Raw genomic sequence first — 14,335 nt, 5'->3', positions numbered from 1 at the left:
AACTGAGTAGTGTCTGTTTTGTCACATGTGAAGCAACTCATAAGTTACTATTTTTATTGTTATTAATTTTTTTTGAGCTGGAGTCTCGCTCTGTTGCCCAGCCTGGTGTGCAATGGCATGATCTCAGCTCATTGCAACCTCTGCCAACCAGGTTCAAGCAATTTTTTCATCTCACCCTCTCGAGTAGCTGGGATTACAGGCACGTGCCACCATGCCTGGCTAATTTTTGTATTTTTATTAGAAATGGGGTTTCAACAATCTGACCAGGCTGGTCTCAAACTCCTGACCTCAAGTGATCTGCTCACCTCAGCCTCCCAAAGTGCTAGGATTGTGGTTAACAAAAGGTGTGTCCCAACAACTTCCTCAACAGCAGCATTAACATTATGTAGGAAATGATGAGAAAGCGTCACAGAGGAACTTGTGAGAAACGCAGATTCTCAGGCTCCATCAAAATCTAACATTGCACTCCAGCCTGGGTAACAAGAGCAAAACTCCGTCTCAAAAAAAAAAAAAATTTGAGGAATAATACTATTTATCAGTGCCCAATTAATGTTTGTAAATTCAGTCTTTTCTCATTTGTAAAATGGCTGAACTACTTAGGGCAGAGTTTGTATAGATTAAATGAAAGGTATTACTTCAGGTATCTTTAAACCCAGAAATGACTTAAAAGGCTTTATTTTTCATGCTAACACCTGTTGGTTCTGTTTAGCTGGTTGAGTTTCTTTTTGAGAAAGATTTTTATTTAGTGGACTGGAGTACCTGGATCTATTTGGTGATTTCTGCCATGAGTTTAGAATGGAGGAGTGGCCACTTACATTCATGTTAGTCATTCCTATTTTAAACTGTTGTGTTTACTGTTTTTAGTGTAACTATTAATGCATGCACAGTCTACACATTTTAGTTTATTAGGAATCTGTTAATTCTTACATGTCTTTTATGTAAAGCATGGTTGTCTATCTTTAATCTTTGTCGACAAAATGAGATTCGACTTTTAATTGAACATTTTCCTGCAGGACAGTTTTAGGTTTGGGCTTTTCAAATACTGTTTTTTCGTCTAGTTTTTGGTCAGTGAAAGAAACAGAATATGTATGTATGTATCTCCAGAATATGCTCCAATATTAATATATCTTTTTATTTGTTTGAGATGGAGTCTTGCTCTGTCACCCAGTCTGGAGTGCAGTGGTGCAGTCTCAGCTCACTGCAACCACCACCTCCCAGGTTTAAGCGATTCTTCCATCGCAGCCTGCCAAGTAACTGGGGTTACAGGCACCTGTGACTACGCCTGGCTAGTTACTATATTTTTTTTTTAGTAGCGAAGGAGTGTCACCGTGTTACCCAGGCTGGTCTTGAACTCAAGTGATTCGCCCACCTCAGCCTCCCAAAGTGCTGGGATTACAGGTGTGTGCCATACCATGCCTGGCCTTAATATGATAAATCTTTTAATTTAGGGAAGGAAAAACAGAGAGCATTCACTATGTAAGTAAGTTAATAGACTTTGGAATACAGTGGAAGAATTCGATGCAAAATAAAGCATGCTTTCATGCAGATCCATGATCGTTGCAGTTAGAATTCAAATCTGCAACAGACATAAACTGGCTAGTGTAAAGGGAACCCCATATTACTATTCAGTTCTAAAATACAAACTGGGATGTAGACCTTTTTAGCTTTTGGGTTGATAGAATAATGTAATTGTCTCACTTTGTGTCAGATGGAGTTCACTGGCCAGCTACTTGACCCATACTCTTATTATGTCATGGCAGACAAAAGCATTGCAGCCCCAAGAGGTCAAGGCAAGTTAGAGATTGAGTTCTTGCTGTTTTTCAGGGACTTCTTATTTCTAGCCTAAGGTTTTTATTCTTTGATCACACCAGTAGGCACTGACGGGATCAGCAGCAGTCACTCCAAACCCCCCCGCCCCCGGCTCTGTCACCAGGTTGGAGTGCAGTGGTGCAATCTTGGCTCACTGCAACCTCGGCCTCCTGGGTTCAAGCGATTCTCCTGCCTCAACCTCTTTTGAGTAACTGGGACTACAGGTGTGCACCACCACACTCAGCTAAATTTTTTTTTTCTTTTTTTTCTTTTTTTTAGTAGAGATAAGGGTTTCACCATGTTGGCCAGGATGATCTTGATCTCTTGACTTTGTGATCTACCCAGTGCAGATTCCCAGAGTGCTGGGATTGCAGGCATGAGCCACCACACCCAGCCCACACATTGTTTTTGTTAATGGTAGGAAATAGAAATGAAGGACACTCATTTCCACTGCAAAAATAAGGCTGATCAACTTTTCTAGTATCAGCACCTGTGTTTTAATTCTATATTAAAAGCCATTTACACAGCTGAGTCAGGAATTGTCCTTCACCTATACTTGCTACAAAACAAGAGAAACCAAACTGTCTTGGCCACAGTTTATTGGTTAAGAACCTATGATCATGCTGATAAATAGTACTGAATTCTCATGTTACAAATCAGTAAACAGTGGAGTTTGTTCCATCAGTTTGATTCACTAGATAGTGTTCATTTCTGGTCTCCCTGGAACCAGTATTGACTGAACAGGAAACTGTTTCTGTTATCTCTGCTAATGGTAAAGAGCATGGTGCAGAAAATAAAAATAAAATGGTTTATAACTACCCAGAAAGTACAAGCTCTAAGGGACAAGTTTCTCACAGCACAGTAATGTCATTTGGAACACAAGGTAGATTGTTACATAATTAATATGTTTGTGATGTTTAAATTATTGCATGTATAAAACTCTGTAGATGTGAAAATTAGCAGAAAAGAAGTATTCTAAGAGTTTGTGTCATTTTAAAATAACATAAAGGGTATACATGCATTACTTTGTCAGTTGATGTTTCATTGTTTCAGAAGTTGCCTATAAATAAATTACTATCGGCTGGACACGGTGGCTCATGCCTGTAATCCCAACACTTGGTTGGGAGTTCAAGACCAGCTTGTCCAACATGGAGAAACCCTCTACTAAAAATGCAAAATTAGCTGGGCATGGTGGCGCATGCCTGTAATCCCAGCTACTCAGGAGGCTGAGGCAAGAGAATTACTTCAACTTGGGAGGCGGAGGTTGTGGTCAGCTGAGATAGCACCATTGCACTCCAGCCTGGGCAACAAGAACAAAACTCCATCTCAAAAACTAAAAAGAATTACTGTCTTAAATGCGCAAGTAAAATGCTCTAAAACGTTTTAGTGGGACCCTTTTTATAGTGAGATATCTTTTCATAATTCAAAAATTTTGTTAGATTTTAAATCTAAATTATCTAGTCTTTCTCACATTTCGGTACATAAAATTATTCATGTTCTTAGTGATTTTAAGGACTTATTAAGTGTCTACAGACATTGTTTATTTAAAACATGTTTTTTAAAAAATTATTATAGCTGTATGTTGATGTCTCATCTTGAGGAACCAAAAGTTACAGAAGATGAAGAACCACCCACAGAACAAGATAAGAGGAAAAAGATGGTAAGTTATAAAAGTAGTTTCTAAAAATTAAGAACCATATGTTATCATTTTCTGTAGGTTCAGAAATAACTGTAGTCCATTTGTCCATCCAGATGTATATCTATCCATCCCATGTTACAGAGTTACTGCAAAGTGTACCCTAAAACAGATAAATTTTATTCCTAGTACAGGAAATTGAGGTTAACTTTTCATCTGAAGCAATTGTTGCTTGCCTTAGTGCAGAGCAGATGATTTAGTTTTTACTTACAGAAAACGCGTGACCTGCAAACCTTATTTAAGTTGAAATGATTATTCTTCTGTTTTGAGAAGATGTACTGAAATTTCCCTGCATTCCCTATTATTGCATAGATCTTTACATGACCTTTGCTGATCTGCATCACAGGCTTCTGTAAAAAAAAAGAATGCCCTTAAGTTAACCACTAACTTTTTGTAAAAACCAGTAATTCTCACCAGAGGAATCTGATAAGGAAAAAAGAACAAACAAATGGGAAATACCTAAAATATCTTGCCTTTAAAATTATGTATAATCTTGAATGTTTAAATATTTATTTTGATCATGAATGTAAAATAGGTACGTAAGAAACTTTTTTCCCCTTTTGGAATCTCGTTTTCTGGCCTCATCATTTAGCTAGCTTTATTACAGCTTCTTTCCTCATTTGCAAAGTGAAAGAATTGTATCTAGCTCATAGGTAGAATAAATAAATATATAAAATGGTTATGGGATAATACTGGATGCCTAGTAATTACTCTGTAAGTGCTAGCTATCATTTTAATCTGAACATTGTATTTACACCTTGCATTACTACACGTTAGCCCTCAAGGGCTTAATCCTTAGCTCGTAGCTAACATTGCACTGCTCTGAGAGCCTTCTTTTAAAATGTTTGAATTTAACTCATTTTACTTTGCTTTTATGCTAGATATCATCCCCGTAGCACATAATATAGTGGAAAGGACAACATCCAAGGATTCTTAGGACCTGAATTCTAGGGGGTTTTTTGTACTATTACTTGTGACCTTGAGCAAGTCACCTTGTCTTTTTAGAACTGTTTTTGCCTTATCTGTGAAAAGTGGTAGAAATTGGATTAGCAAATTTCTAGGGCCTGTGAACTGAAAAATTGTTGTTAAAACTCGTTAATATCATTCCTTTTCTTCCCCCAAACTATGTGCATATAGTAAGTCCTCATTTAACATCACTGATAGGTTCTTGGAAACTGTGTCAGCACAACATGTAATTAAACTAATTGTACCATGGGCAATTGATCTAAACAAGAAGTTCCTATGGCCTATTTCTGGTAATAAAAACATCACCAAACTTCTAAATAAAGATCCAAAGCAATTTTAATATTCAACATTGCAGCCAGTGTGAACTGTATATACATTTAAGAAAGATTAATGAAAACAAGTTAAATAATTATTTACCCACTTTTTTAGTGAATCAGTAAGTGATGATGGATATAGTGGTGGATTAAATCAAGGAATAAATGTTTGCAAAGTGAAAATTGTAAGGAGCACCTCCTACTACCATGTCCTTCAAAAACGAAAAGAACAAATCTGGTGGGCTCTCTGAACACTTCCATAGAGCAGCATTTATATGACGATAACTTGTATTCATTCATTCATTTTCCAACCCACTTATTCTGATTTAGGGTAGTGGGTGGTGGAAGCTTATCCTAGTAGCTAAGGGTGCAAGATGGGACCCAGCCCTTAACAGGACACCATTCCCTGACAGAGTGTACTCCTGGACACTCACATTCACTCAGATGGGAACAATTTCAACATGCCAGTTCACCTAATGTGCACAGCTTTGGCATGTGGGAGGAAACTGGAGTACCCAGAGAAAAGCTACACAGACATGGGGAGAAAATGCAGGCTCCATACAAACAGTGGCCGCAGCCTGGAATCCATTTTTTTCCTCATCAGAGTTATAATGAAATGATGTTGTTAGCAAGGACCTGCTGCACAGTCATGCATTGCTCAGCAACACAGCGTTTTGGTCAGCAGCAGACTGTATATGATAGTGATCCAGTAAGATTATGATACCTTATTTTTACTATGGCTTTTATGTGTTTTGATGTGTTTAGATACACAGATACCACTTTGTTACATTTGCCTACAGTTTCACTACAGTAACGTGCTGGACAGATTTGTTGTGTAAGTGCGATAGGTTATACCATATAGCCTAGGTGTATAGTAGGCTGTACTATCTGGGTTTTTGTAAGCACACTCCATGTTTACACAAGGAACTTGCCTGACAATGTATTTCTCAGAACATATCCTCATCTTTAAGCAGTGCATGACTGTTAACCTCCAGAAGCATTTTTCCTTTGAAATTAAACTGTTTTGTGGTATCCTTTCTTTTCTCCTCTCTTTTCTTTTTCTTTCTTTCTTTCTTTTTTTCTTTTTGCAATGCAGTCTTGTTCTATCACCCCAGGCTGGAGTGCAGTGGTATGATCTCAGCTCACTGCATCCTCTGCCTCCCAGGTTCAAGCAATTCTCGTGCCTTAGCCTCCCAAGTAATTGGGACTACAGGTGCGTGTCACCATGTCCGGCTAATTTTTTTTGCATTTTTAGTAGGAACAGGGCTTTGCCATGTTTGCCAAGCTGGTCTCGAACTCCTGACCTCAGGTGAGCTGCCTGCCTGGGCTTCCCAAAGTGCTGGGATTGCAAGTGTGAGACACCGCGCCTGGCCTATGTGGTATCTTAAAGACATGGAAAGTGTATTTTTTTCACCTACAGTAATGATAACCTTTAAGTATAACCTAACAGTTTGTCTTTCCACTGCTCACACCCCCACTTTATCATTCTAATTATTTGTAGTATTGGTTTATAGAACAACCATTCTTTAAGTGGCTGATTTTACTTGAAGTAATTTACTACAGTAGATAGTTAATGTAGATTTATATTGTCATCTCTAGTAAGATTTCCTTGGTCTTGCTCTTGGATACCCACTGTTCTTAGATATGCTGATGATACCACAGCAGTTTTCAACTGAAGCTGGGATTGTGTATTATAACACTTAATAAATCTAATTATGAATATGAGCTCATTTCCAACAACTTTAAACAAAATTTGTTTCACTTGTCTCTTAGAATAATAAGTATAAATTAATGTATTTTTTCAGTAATTATGTCATTCTTGCACTGTGTTGTCTATAACATTAGACATTTTTTGAGAGCTGTCCAGGATATCTTGGTTCTTTCTTCAAAGTGAAAGAGGAAACATTTGCTGGTAAATTGTTATGAATAATTATTTATAAAAGAAATATAGCAGCAAAGGTTTTTCTCATTTTAAAATGAAATTATTTACTAGCTAGGAATTAAAATGAAATTATTTACTAGGAAGAAAAATATACCGCTTAGTTCCTAGGTCACATAAATGAAAATTTGATTTGCTTACTGTTGTGGTCTTATAGTAGTCCATAAAATGTGGTGTCTGTGTTTCAACAGCTGCTTTGGTAGAGAATGGCAATAGTGATTGTAGTTCAGAAAGGCAGATGATCTAAATTGTCATCGGTTTCTGAGAATTCTCTATATTTTATTTCAAATAAGGATGAAATTTACACTCAGGAAAGCTATTAAGCTGTCCAGACTTTTGATCTTCTTTTTCATTCAACCTCTCTCTCTACCTTTCATTTTGGTGAAATAATAGAATAGCAAATGCAGCTCAAGCTTTTCATTTAATATATGTTTCCTTTCTGTCCAGTATATTCTAATAGTAGAATATTAATTTCATGTCCTTTTCTATAAAGACTTGAGCTAATATATTAATACCTTAAGTTTTTTTAATAATTTTTTGGTGAAATCTGACTTATAGTCACTTAAAAGTTATAATTTCCAAATTATTGTTTTGAGCATTTTAATGGTTTCGAACAACTCTATGATACCAGCTAACAAAGTATTATTATTATTTTATTATATTTTTTATCTTTTGGGAGATGGAGTCTTGCTCTGTTGTCTGGCCTAGAGTGCAGTGGGTACAAACGTGGTTTACTCAGCCTTGACCTCCTGGGCTCAACGAACCTTCCTGTGTAGCTGAGACTGCAAGTGCATGCCATCATGCTGATTTTTAAATTTTTTGTAGAGATGGGAGGATGGCTTAAGCCTAGGAGTTCAAGACCAGCCTGGGCAACATAGCAGAATCCAGCCTCTACAAAAAAATACAAAAATTAGCTGGGCGTGGTGGTGTGCACCTATAGTCCCAGCTGTTCAAGAGGCTGAGGTGGGAGGATTGCTTGAACCTGGGAGATGGCAAGTGCAGTGAACCAAAATCATGCCACTGCTGCTCCAGCCTGAGCAATAGAACGAGACCCTGTCTCCCAAAAAAAAAAAAAAAAAAAAAAGGAAAACCCTTCTTTCTCATTACAAACCACTGAAATTAAAATGGTGTGAGCATTATCATTTGAATGTGTTGTGAACCAAACTAGATTATATGGCAAACATAATCTGCAGCTTTACTTAGCTTTTTAATGCAACCAAGTATGTGTAGACTGTGGCTCTGGCAAGCCTGGCATCATAGTCTTCTGCCTGGACTCTTAACATATGTAAGCAAACTGCACGTTAGGTTGAGTTGCATTTGATTTGATAAATTTATAAGTACATCCTAAGTTTCGTGCCATATGTAACACATCCTGAGCATGGCTTGTGTACTATCTTAGAGCGATTATTGTTTCTGTACTCCAGTTGCCAGATATCACACTGGATCAAGGATGGACAGGAGTACCACACTGTGGGGTAGAATTGTCCTGCAGTCAGAGCCTACACATAGCTAACATTTTTCTCTTAGAGCACAGACATCTCCCTCATTTCCCCCTCCCTGCTTTTTCCCCTCCTTCCCTCATTAGCTCTCTGAAAACTTTCATTTTATCTAACTTTTGGATCTAGAAGCTTTCTTTAGACTTACTAGAATTTAGAAAGCATTGTCAGAAGGAAAGTGACACTATTATGAGTTGAAAACATTTCATAAGGTTTTCTGCAAATTTTTATTCCATGTCAAATATCAACAGGGTACCCTGTGGTAGTGGTTGGGGTGGGAGTTTTTAAACTCTTCCCTGGATGATTTTGACCACTGAGAACCAGTAAATTGATTCTTTTGCCAGCTCCCATTTGTGTCTAGAAAACCTCAACAGAACTAGCATAAAGATAGAATTGTATTGGTACTGATAAGGTACTGTGTTTTTCTTAATTAAATATCAGTAATTTTTAAATGTATGCATAAAATAAAATTTCCTTTTATAAATAATATGAGAGTAATTCATCATCTTATTGGTGGCTTCAGAACTACCACTTGAGAATCCTTATAGCATTCAGTAATCAACATAAATTATAGCATTGTTGAAAATACTTTTTAGTGTTCAGCTTACATGCAGTGCCATTCAGGTTATGAGTTGAGAAAGCTTTTTTCTTTTCTCAGCTACTGCAGTTCCATCAGCATTGATCACTTCTGTTGTCATGCTACATCTTTTTTTGTTTGGTTGGTTTTTGGAGACTCACTCTGTTACCCAGGCTAGAGTGCAATGGTGCTGTCTCAGTTCACTGTAACCTCTGCCTCCCGGGTTCAAGTGATTCTCCTGCCTCCGCCTCCCAAGTAGCTGGGATTACAGGCACACACCATCACTGCCTGCTCATTTTCATATTTTTAGTAGAGACGAGGTTTCGCCATGTTGGCCAGGCTAGTCCTGAACTCCTGGCCTCAAGTGATCCACCCGCCTCAGCCTCCCAAAGTGCTGGGATTACAGGTGTGAGCCACCATTCCTGGCCTCTCATGCCACATCTTGACCCCAAACCTTGAACTCCATTTCTCTCTCATCATGGCCTCTTCTTCCTTACTAAGCAGTCCTTTTCTTTTGGTAGATCTATTTTGTATCTTTATCTGGAGCCCTACAATTTTTCCTTACTTTGTCCTCTTAAATCCTAGAGCCCAATATTCTTTTGCTGTTTTTACCTTTGGACAAGCCATAGCCCTCACCTTCTCTACTTGAGACTTACTGGATTTGGGGGCCTGGGAATCAGGCCCCCAAACTATTTTCTAAAAGCTTCACGTGTTCTTTTGGTGTACAGTTGGGGTTGGAAACCACTAGAATAAAAATTAAACTTTTTGTCACTCTTTTAAGAAAGACCTCTGCATTCTGCCTCCAACCAACCTTTTAAACCTTGTCCTGTTTTCCCATTCTGTCTCCTTCACTGGCTAAACCAAATGGCTTGTTTCCACACGTTACATGGTTTCCGCTTTTGTTACATGCTAGTCCTTCCATCTGTAATAGCCCTTTTGTCTCTTTTCTCCCCACTGAGTTTTCTCATTTGGCATTTTAATTCCCATATATGCCCTGGCCCGCACAGAGACGAAACCTCACCGCCTGTCCACATCCTATTCCACAGTGGTCTTGCATTTGTTATACCTGATGAACCTACACTGACTCATCACTGAAAATTAATATTTTATGTTAGGGTTCCCTCAGGTATTGTACATTCTGTGAGTTTTAATAAACGTATTATGACATGTGTCTACCATTGTAGTATCATATGTAAGAATTTTACTGCCTTCAAAATCCTCTGTGTTCTGCCTGTCCATCCCTCCCTCCCCTGAGTCCCTGTTACAGGGCAGGGAAGTGCTACTGGCAGTAATGGTTGGGAGTCAAGGCTGTTGCTAAAGTTCTGCAATACTTAGAACTGAAATGGATTAATTCCCTGACCCCCCCTCACAGTATGTGACAGGGGTGTGACTCATCCACTGGTGCTCAAGCCCCTTACAGGAGGGGGAGCCTGCAGACAGGTAGGTGCAGGAGCCAGAGCAAGTACCCTTAGGCTCTGGCCCCATGACAGCAGCTGGGGGTGGTAGCCTGCAACCCCCAAACCCAAGTGTGTATGTGTTACAGTGCATTCTTTTAGCTTTGCCGTCTACCGATGGCTTAAGCATTAACCAGCTCAGTGCCCTCTTAGTACCCAGGTTCTTGTCTGGCATCCAGGAAGAATCAGGTCACACACAGACTTGAGGATAGTGAATATGGGGTTTTTACTGAATGGTAGAGATGACTGTTAGCAAGATATGTGGGGAGCTGGAAAGGGGATAGAGTGAGAAGTATATCTTCTCCTAGAGTTTAGCCATCTAATGGCCAGTATTCTCTCTGACTGCCCCAGCCGAACTCCTCTCAGCGTTCAGATGCTCCTTGTCTTCTTTCCTTCTCTGCCGTGCCATTCTGCTGTTCTCCTCTTCTGTTCTTCACCTTCTGGAGTTGTGGGTTGGGGTTTATTGGGTACAGGATACGTGGGTGTGGTGCACCATACGGAAGCTTTTGGGCGTGAAAACAGGAATGCCTGTTCCCACTTAGGGCCTTGAGTTTCCAGGCTTGAGGGTGGGGCCTTCGCCAGGGAACCCAGTATTTCCCTATCTCCTGTCTGTATCAGAACAACCCCCATAACAAAGAATTATCTGTCCAATGTTTGTTAGTGCTAAGTTTGAGAAACGCTGAATTTAAGCCACTCATGTTTTGTTGGTGTAGTTTTGTTTTTTAGATTTTGCAAGTATAAATTATCTTGTTTCACTGAGCAGTGGGTAATTGCAAGAGTACCATTCAAGAAGTATTTACTAGGTGCATACCATGTGCCAAAATAGCAGATAGCTTATAGAGGGCTTTGTATGCCAGAAGCGTAGCAGGTAGAATAATCCCTCTCATCCCCCAAGGATGTGCATGTCCTAATCCCTGGAACCTGTGAATGTTTCCCATATCAAAGATCAAAATTTCAACAAACTGAGTTACAAAGATTTAATTAGCTTTTATTAGTGATTCATGAATCAGGCAGCATCCAGTCTACAAAATAGATTGGAGCTCTGAGGAGGTGGCAGCAGAGTTGGTTTTTGTAAGGTAACCTGAGCAGGAACAAGGAAACAAAATTAGTACAAAAAGTGGATTGGTTAACACCTTGGATGAGCTAAGGGAAAGGGTGCTTCCCTATCACCCTGTCTCGGGTTTACTGGGCCCCTTTTGGTTGGTTACTGTGAATCCCCGTTTTTAGAAAACTGGCCTGTTCTTAAATTTAGTTTGATGACATGGCATCTAGCACAAGTGACTCCATTCTAGTAATTTAACACGTGACAAACTGGAATTTGCTGATCAAAGGGAAATTATTTTGGGTTATCTAGGTAGGTACTTTGGCATGACAAGTCATTAAAAGTGGAAGATGGGGTAGGGGGGAGCGTGAAGAAGGGATGGGGTGGCAGTGGTACAGAACAGAGAGGAGGAGGAGCCAGAACAGAAAACAAAGAGAAGATATTTCTGTTACTGAGGCCCAGGGACAGCTAACTGGCTATGTGGAGGTATCTGTCTAACAGCATTATTGTTCACTGGGTGGAAGCAGTTAATCTGTAGGTAGCTAAATGTTGATGGGTGGGGTGGAGGAGCAAGTTCGGATTCTGTAGTAGGAAAATGCCAGGAAGTTTTCTTGATGTGGCTAAGCACAATCTCAAATCTTTCTTGCCAATAGTTTTCTGCTGTTTCTGAAAATTCCTCAATAAATCAAAACATAATCAAATAACACTTGTTTAGAAGTACATATAGATTGGCTGGGCGCAGTGGCTCATGCCTATAATCCTAGCACTTTGGGAGGCCGAGGCGGGTAGATCACCTGAGGTCAGGAGTTCAAGACCAGCCTGGCCATCATGGTGAAACCCCATCTTTAAAAAAAAAAAAAAAAATACATATACATCTGACTTGTGATAAAAATCAATGAGATGGCTGGGTGTGGTGGCTCATACCTGTAGTCCCAGCACTTTGGGAGACCAGGCCAGGTGGATCACTTGAGCCTAGCTTGGCCAACATGGCGAAACCCCATCTATACTAGAAATACAAAAATCAGCTGGACATGGTGGCATGCCTCTGTAGTCCCTGCTACTTGGGAGGCTGAGGCATGAGAATCACTTCAACCTGGGAGGCAGAGGTTGCAGTGAGCCGAAACTGTGCCACTGCACTCCAGCCTGAGCCACAGAGTGAAACTCTGACTTAAAAAAAAGAAAAAAATCAGTGAGAGATCAGGATCTGCTTTAGAAAAATTAGCCTCAGAGCCAAATTTGGCTTAACAACTTTGCTATGTCAGCAGATGGTCAAACACCATCTCCATCACATTTTGTCATTTTTATAAATTAATGATATATAATTTGATGAAATCATATTTTTGAAAGAGATTGAGGGCACTAACCCATTCTACATTTCCTCTTTATAGCACCTGCACTTTTCAGTCCTTCACCTGATAGCTTGACCTTGTCGAGCATTTTTATCAACAGACTTGAGATTCTTAATATGATTTGCTCAGTGATCTTGCTTCTTGGAACCACAAAGGCAACTGGAACAATAAGGAGATAAAAGGGACACAGCTGCTCCCCTTATATCTCCTTATTGTTCCAATTGCCTTTGTGGTTTCAAGATGCTCATATTTGTTATGTTCAGATTTTTCAGTTCCTGTAATAATGGTGTAGACAGAAATAAATGATACTCAGAAAACTCAGCATATCCATGACATTTACATTTCAAACAGAAATCTCGTCTGATTTTTCCTCACAGTTTCTCTTTATCTTCTTTCCATTCTCTGAATCACCTGGTGTCCACATATAATAGGAACAATGTTTTATGCACACGTTTGGATTTATAGTATATTCTCTCCCACAGTGGACAAACATGAATATTAATTACATTTCTGAGAGGGAAGTAATTATAATTAAAGGCATTGTTGGATAGTGGTACTTCTAGATATCTAGCAATCTGTTATTTTTAATATTCATTACATTGATGTGTGTAGCACACCCCTAAATATCCTATTACACTTTATGTAGCCATTTTACTTTAATGACAATAAGATGAATGGAAGGAAAAAATTCTCTATTATTTACTAATTTAGTTATATATTAAAGTTGATTTTTTAAAAAGTAAAGCCATCACTCCATTGCTGGAAATTGAATGCAGATAGTCCTAATTGCACTGCCAAAATTGACTTAAAAGTAGAAATGCTTTTATAAAACATGTAAAAAATTATCTCAAAAAGCAACATACTTTTATAGGATTCTAAAAATGCATATAAGATCATAACATTTTTATTGATGCAAAATTTATTTTATTTTCCTACACATTTTCTTTTTGTGATAGCAAGTCTTCCTTGCAGCCTTCTATGTTAACTGATGCTAAGGATAGCCTATGATAGTCGTGTGAGCCTATGTTTAGTTGAATGTAAGATGATCTGGTGGGTGTGTGGTGAGAGATCTGAATAATATGATCAGGAAATTTAATATCTATATAAAAATTCTACTCTATAAGTAGAATATATAAATGTTCATGAAACATTTATAAAAACTGATCATACTCTAGGCTAACAAAGAAAACCCCTAATTTCCCAGAGTAGATATAATACAGGTTATATTATCTGACCACATTAAAGTAAAACCAGATATTACACAAAGGTTGAGAGAAATACTGGTTTTACAAAGTTTTTTAAACAGTATTTTGAAGGGGAAGCTTGAAATTTTGAAGTAGATGACCTACAACACTGAGATTGTTACACATAAAAACGTGAGCACAGCTCAGTTATTCCTAGCCTTAAGTAATTTTATTAAAGAAAGAATGAAAATTAAACTCTACTGATGTCAAGATGTGAGAAAAAGGAAAAAAGTCAGCCTTTAGAAAAATAAAATTATTAATAGACTAATAATTTTTTAAATTAGAAGGGAGAAAAGTATTAAAATTGATGAATAAGTATTGTTTGCTTGTTTTTCTTTTTAAAATACCCACAAAATAGATAAACCTGGCCAATTTAATCAAGAGGTCAAAGAATAAACATAAAATATTAGGGATAAGAAGGCATGTAATACAGCTTCAGATATTATACA

At 38.4% G+C, this 14,335-nt stretch overlaps 1 protein-coding gene across 3 annotated transcripts in view; it reads left to right on the top strand.

Annotated features, from left to right (window-relative positions):
- The window catches only part of IPO11 (importin 11), a 211,850-nt gene that overhangs the window by 189,328 nt on the left and 8,187 nt on the right, over positions 1–14,335 (top strand). For all 3 annotated transcript variants that reach the window (XM_003925805.4, XM_074385585.1, XM_074385598.1), the window contains one exon: positions 3,385–3,469. In XM_003925805.4, the coding sequence (XP_003925854.1) occupies positions 3,385–3,469 (85 nt within the window). The remainder of the gene's footprint in view (positions 1–3,384; positions 3,470–14,335) is intronic.

The sequence above is a fragment of the Saimiri boliviensis genome, chromosome 1 (assembly GCF_048565385.1).
Source record: "Saimiri boliviensis isolate mSaiBol1 chromosome 1, mSaiBol1.pri, whole genome shotgun sequence".
Lineage (NCBI taxonomy): Eukaryota > Metazoa > Chordata > Mammalia > Primates > Cebidae > Saimiri > Saimiri boliviensis.
This window is presented reverse-complemented; position numbering and strand designations above follow the sequence as displayed.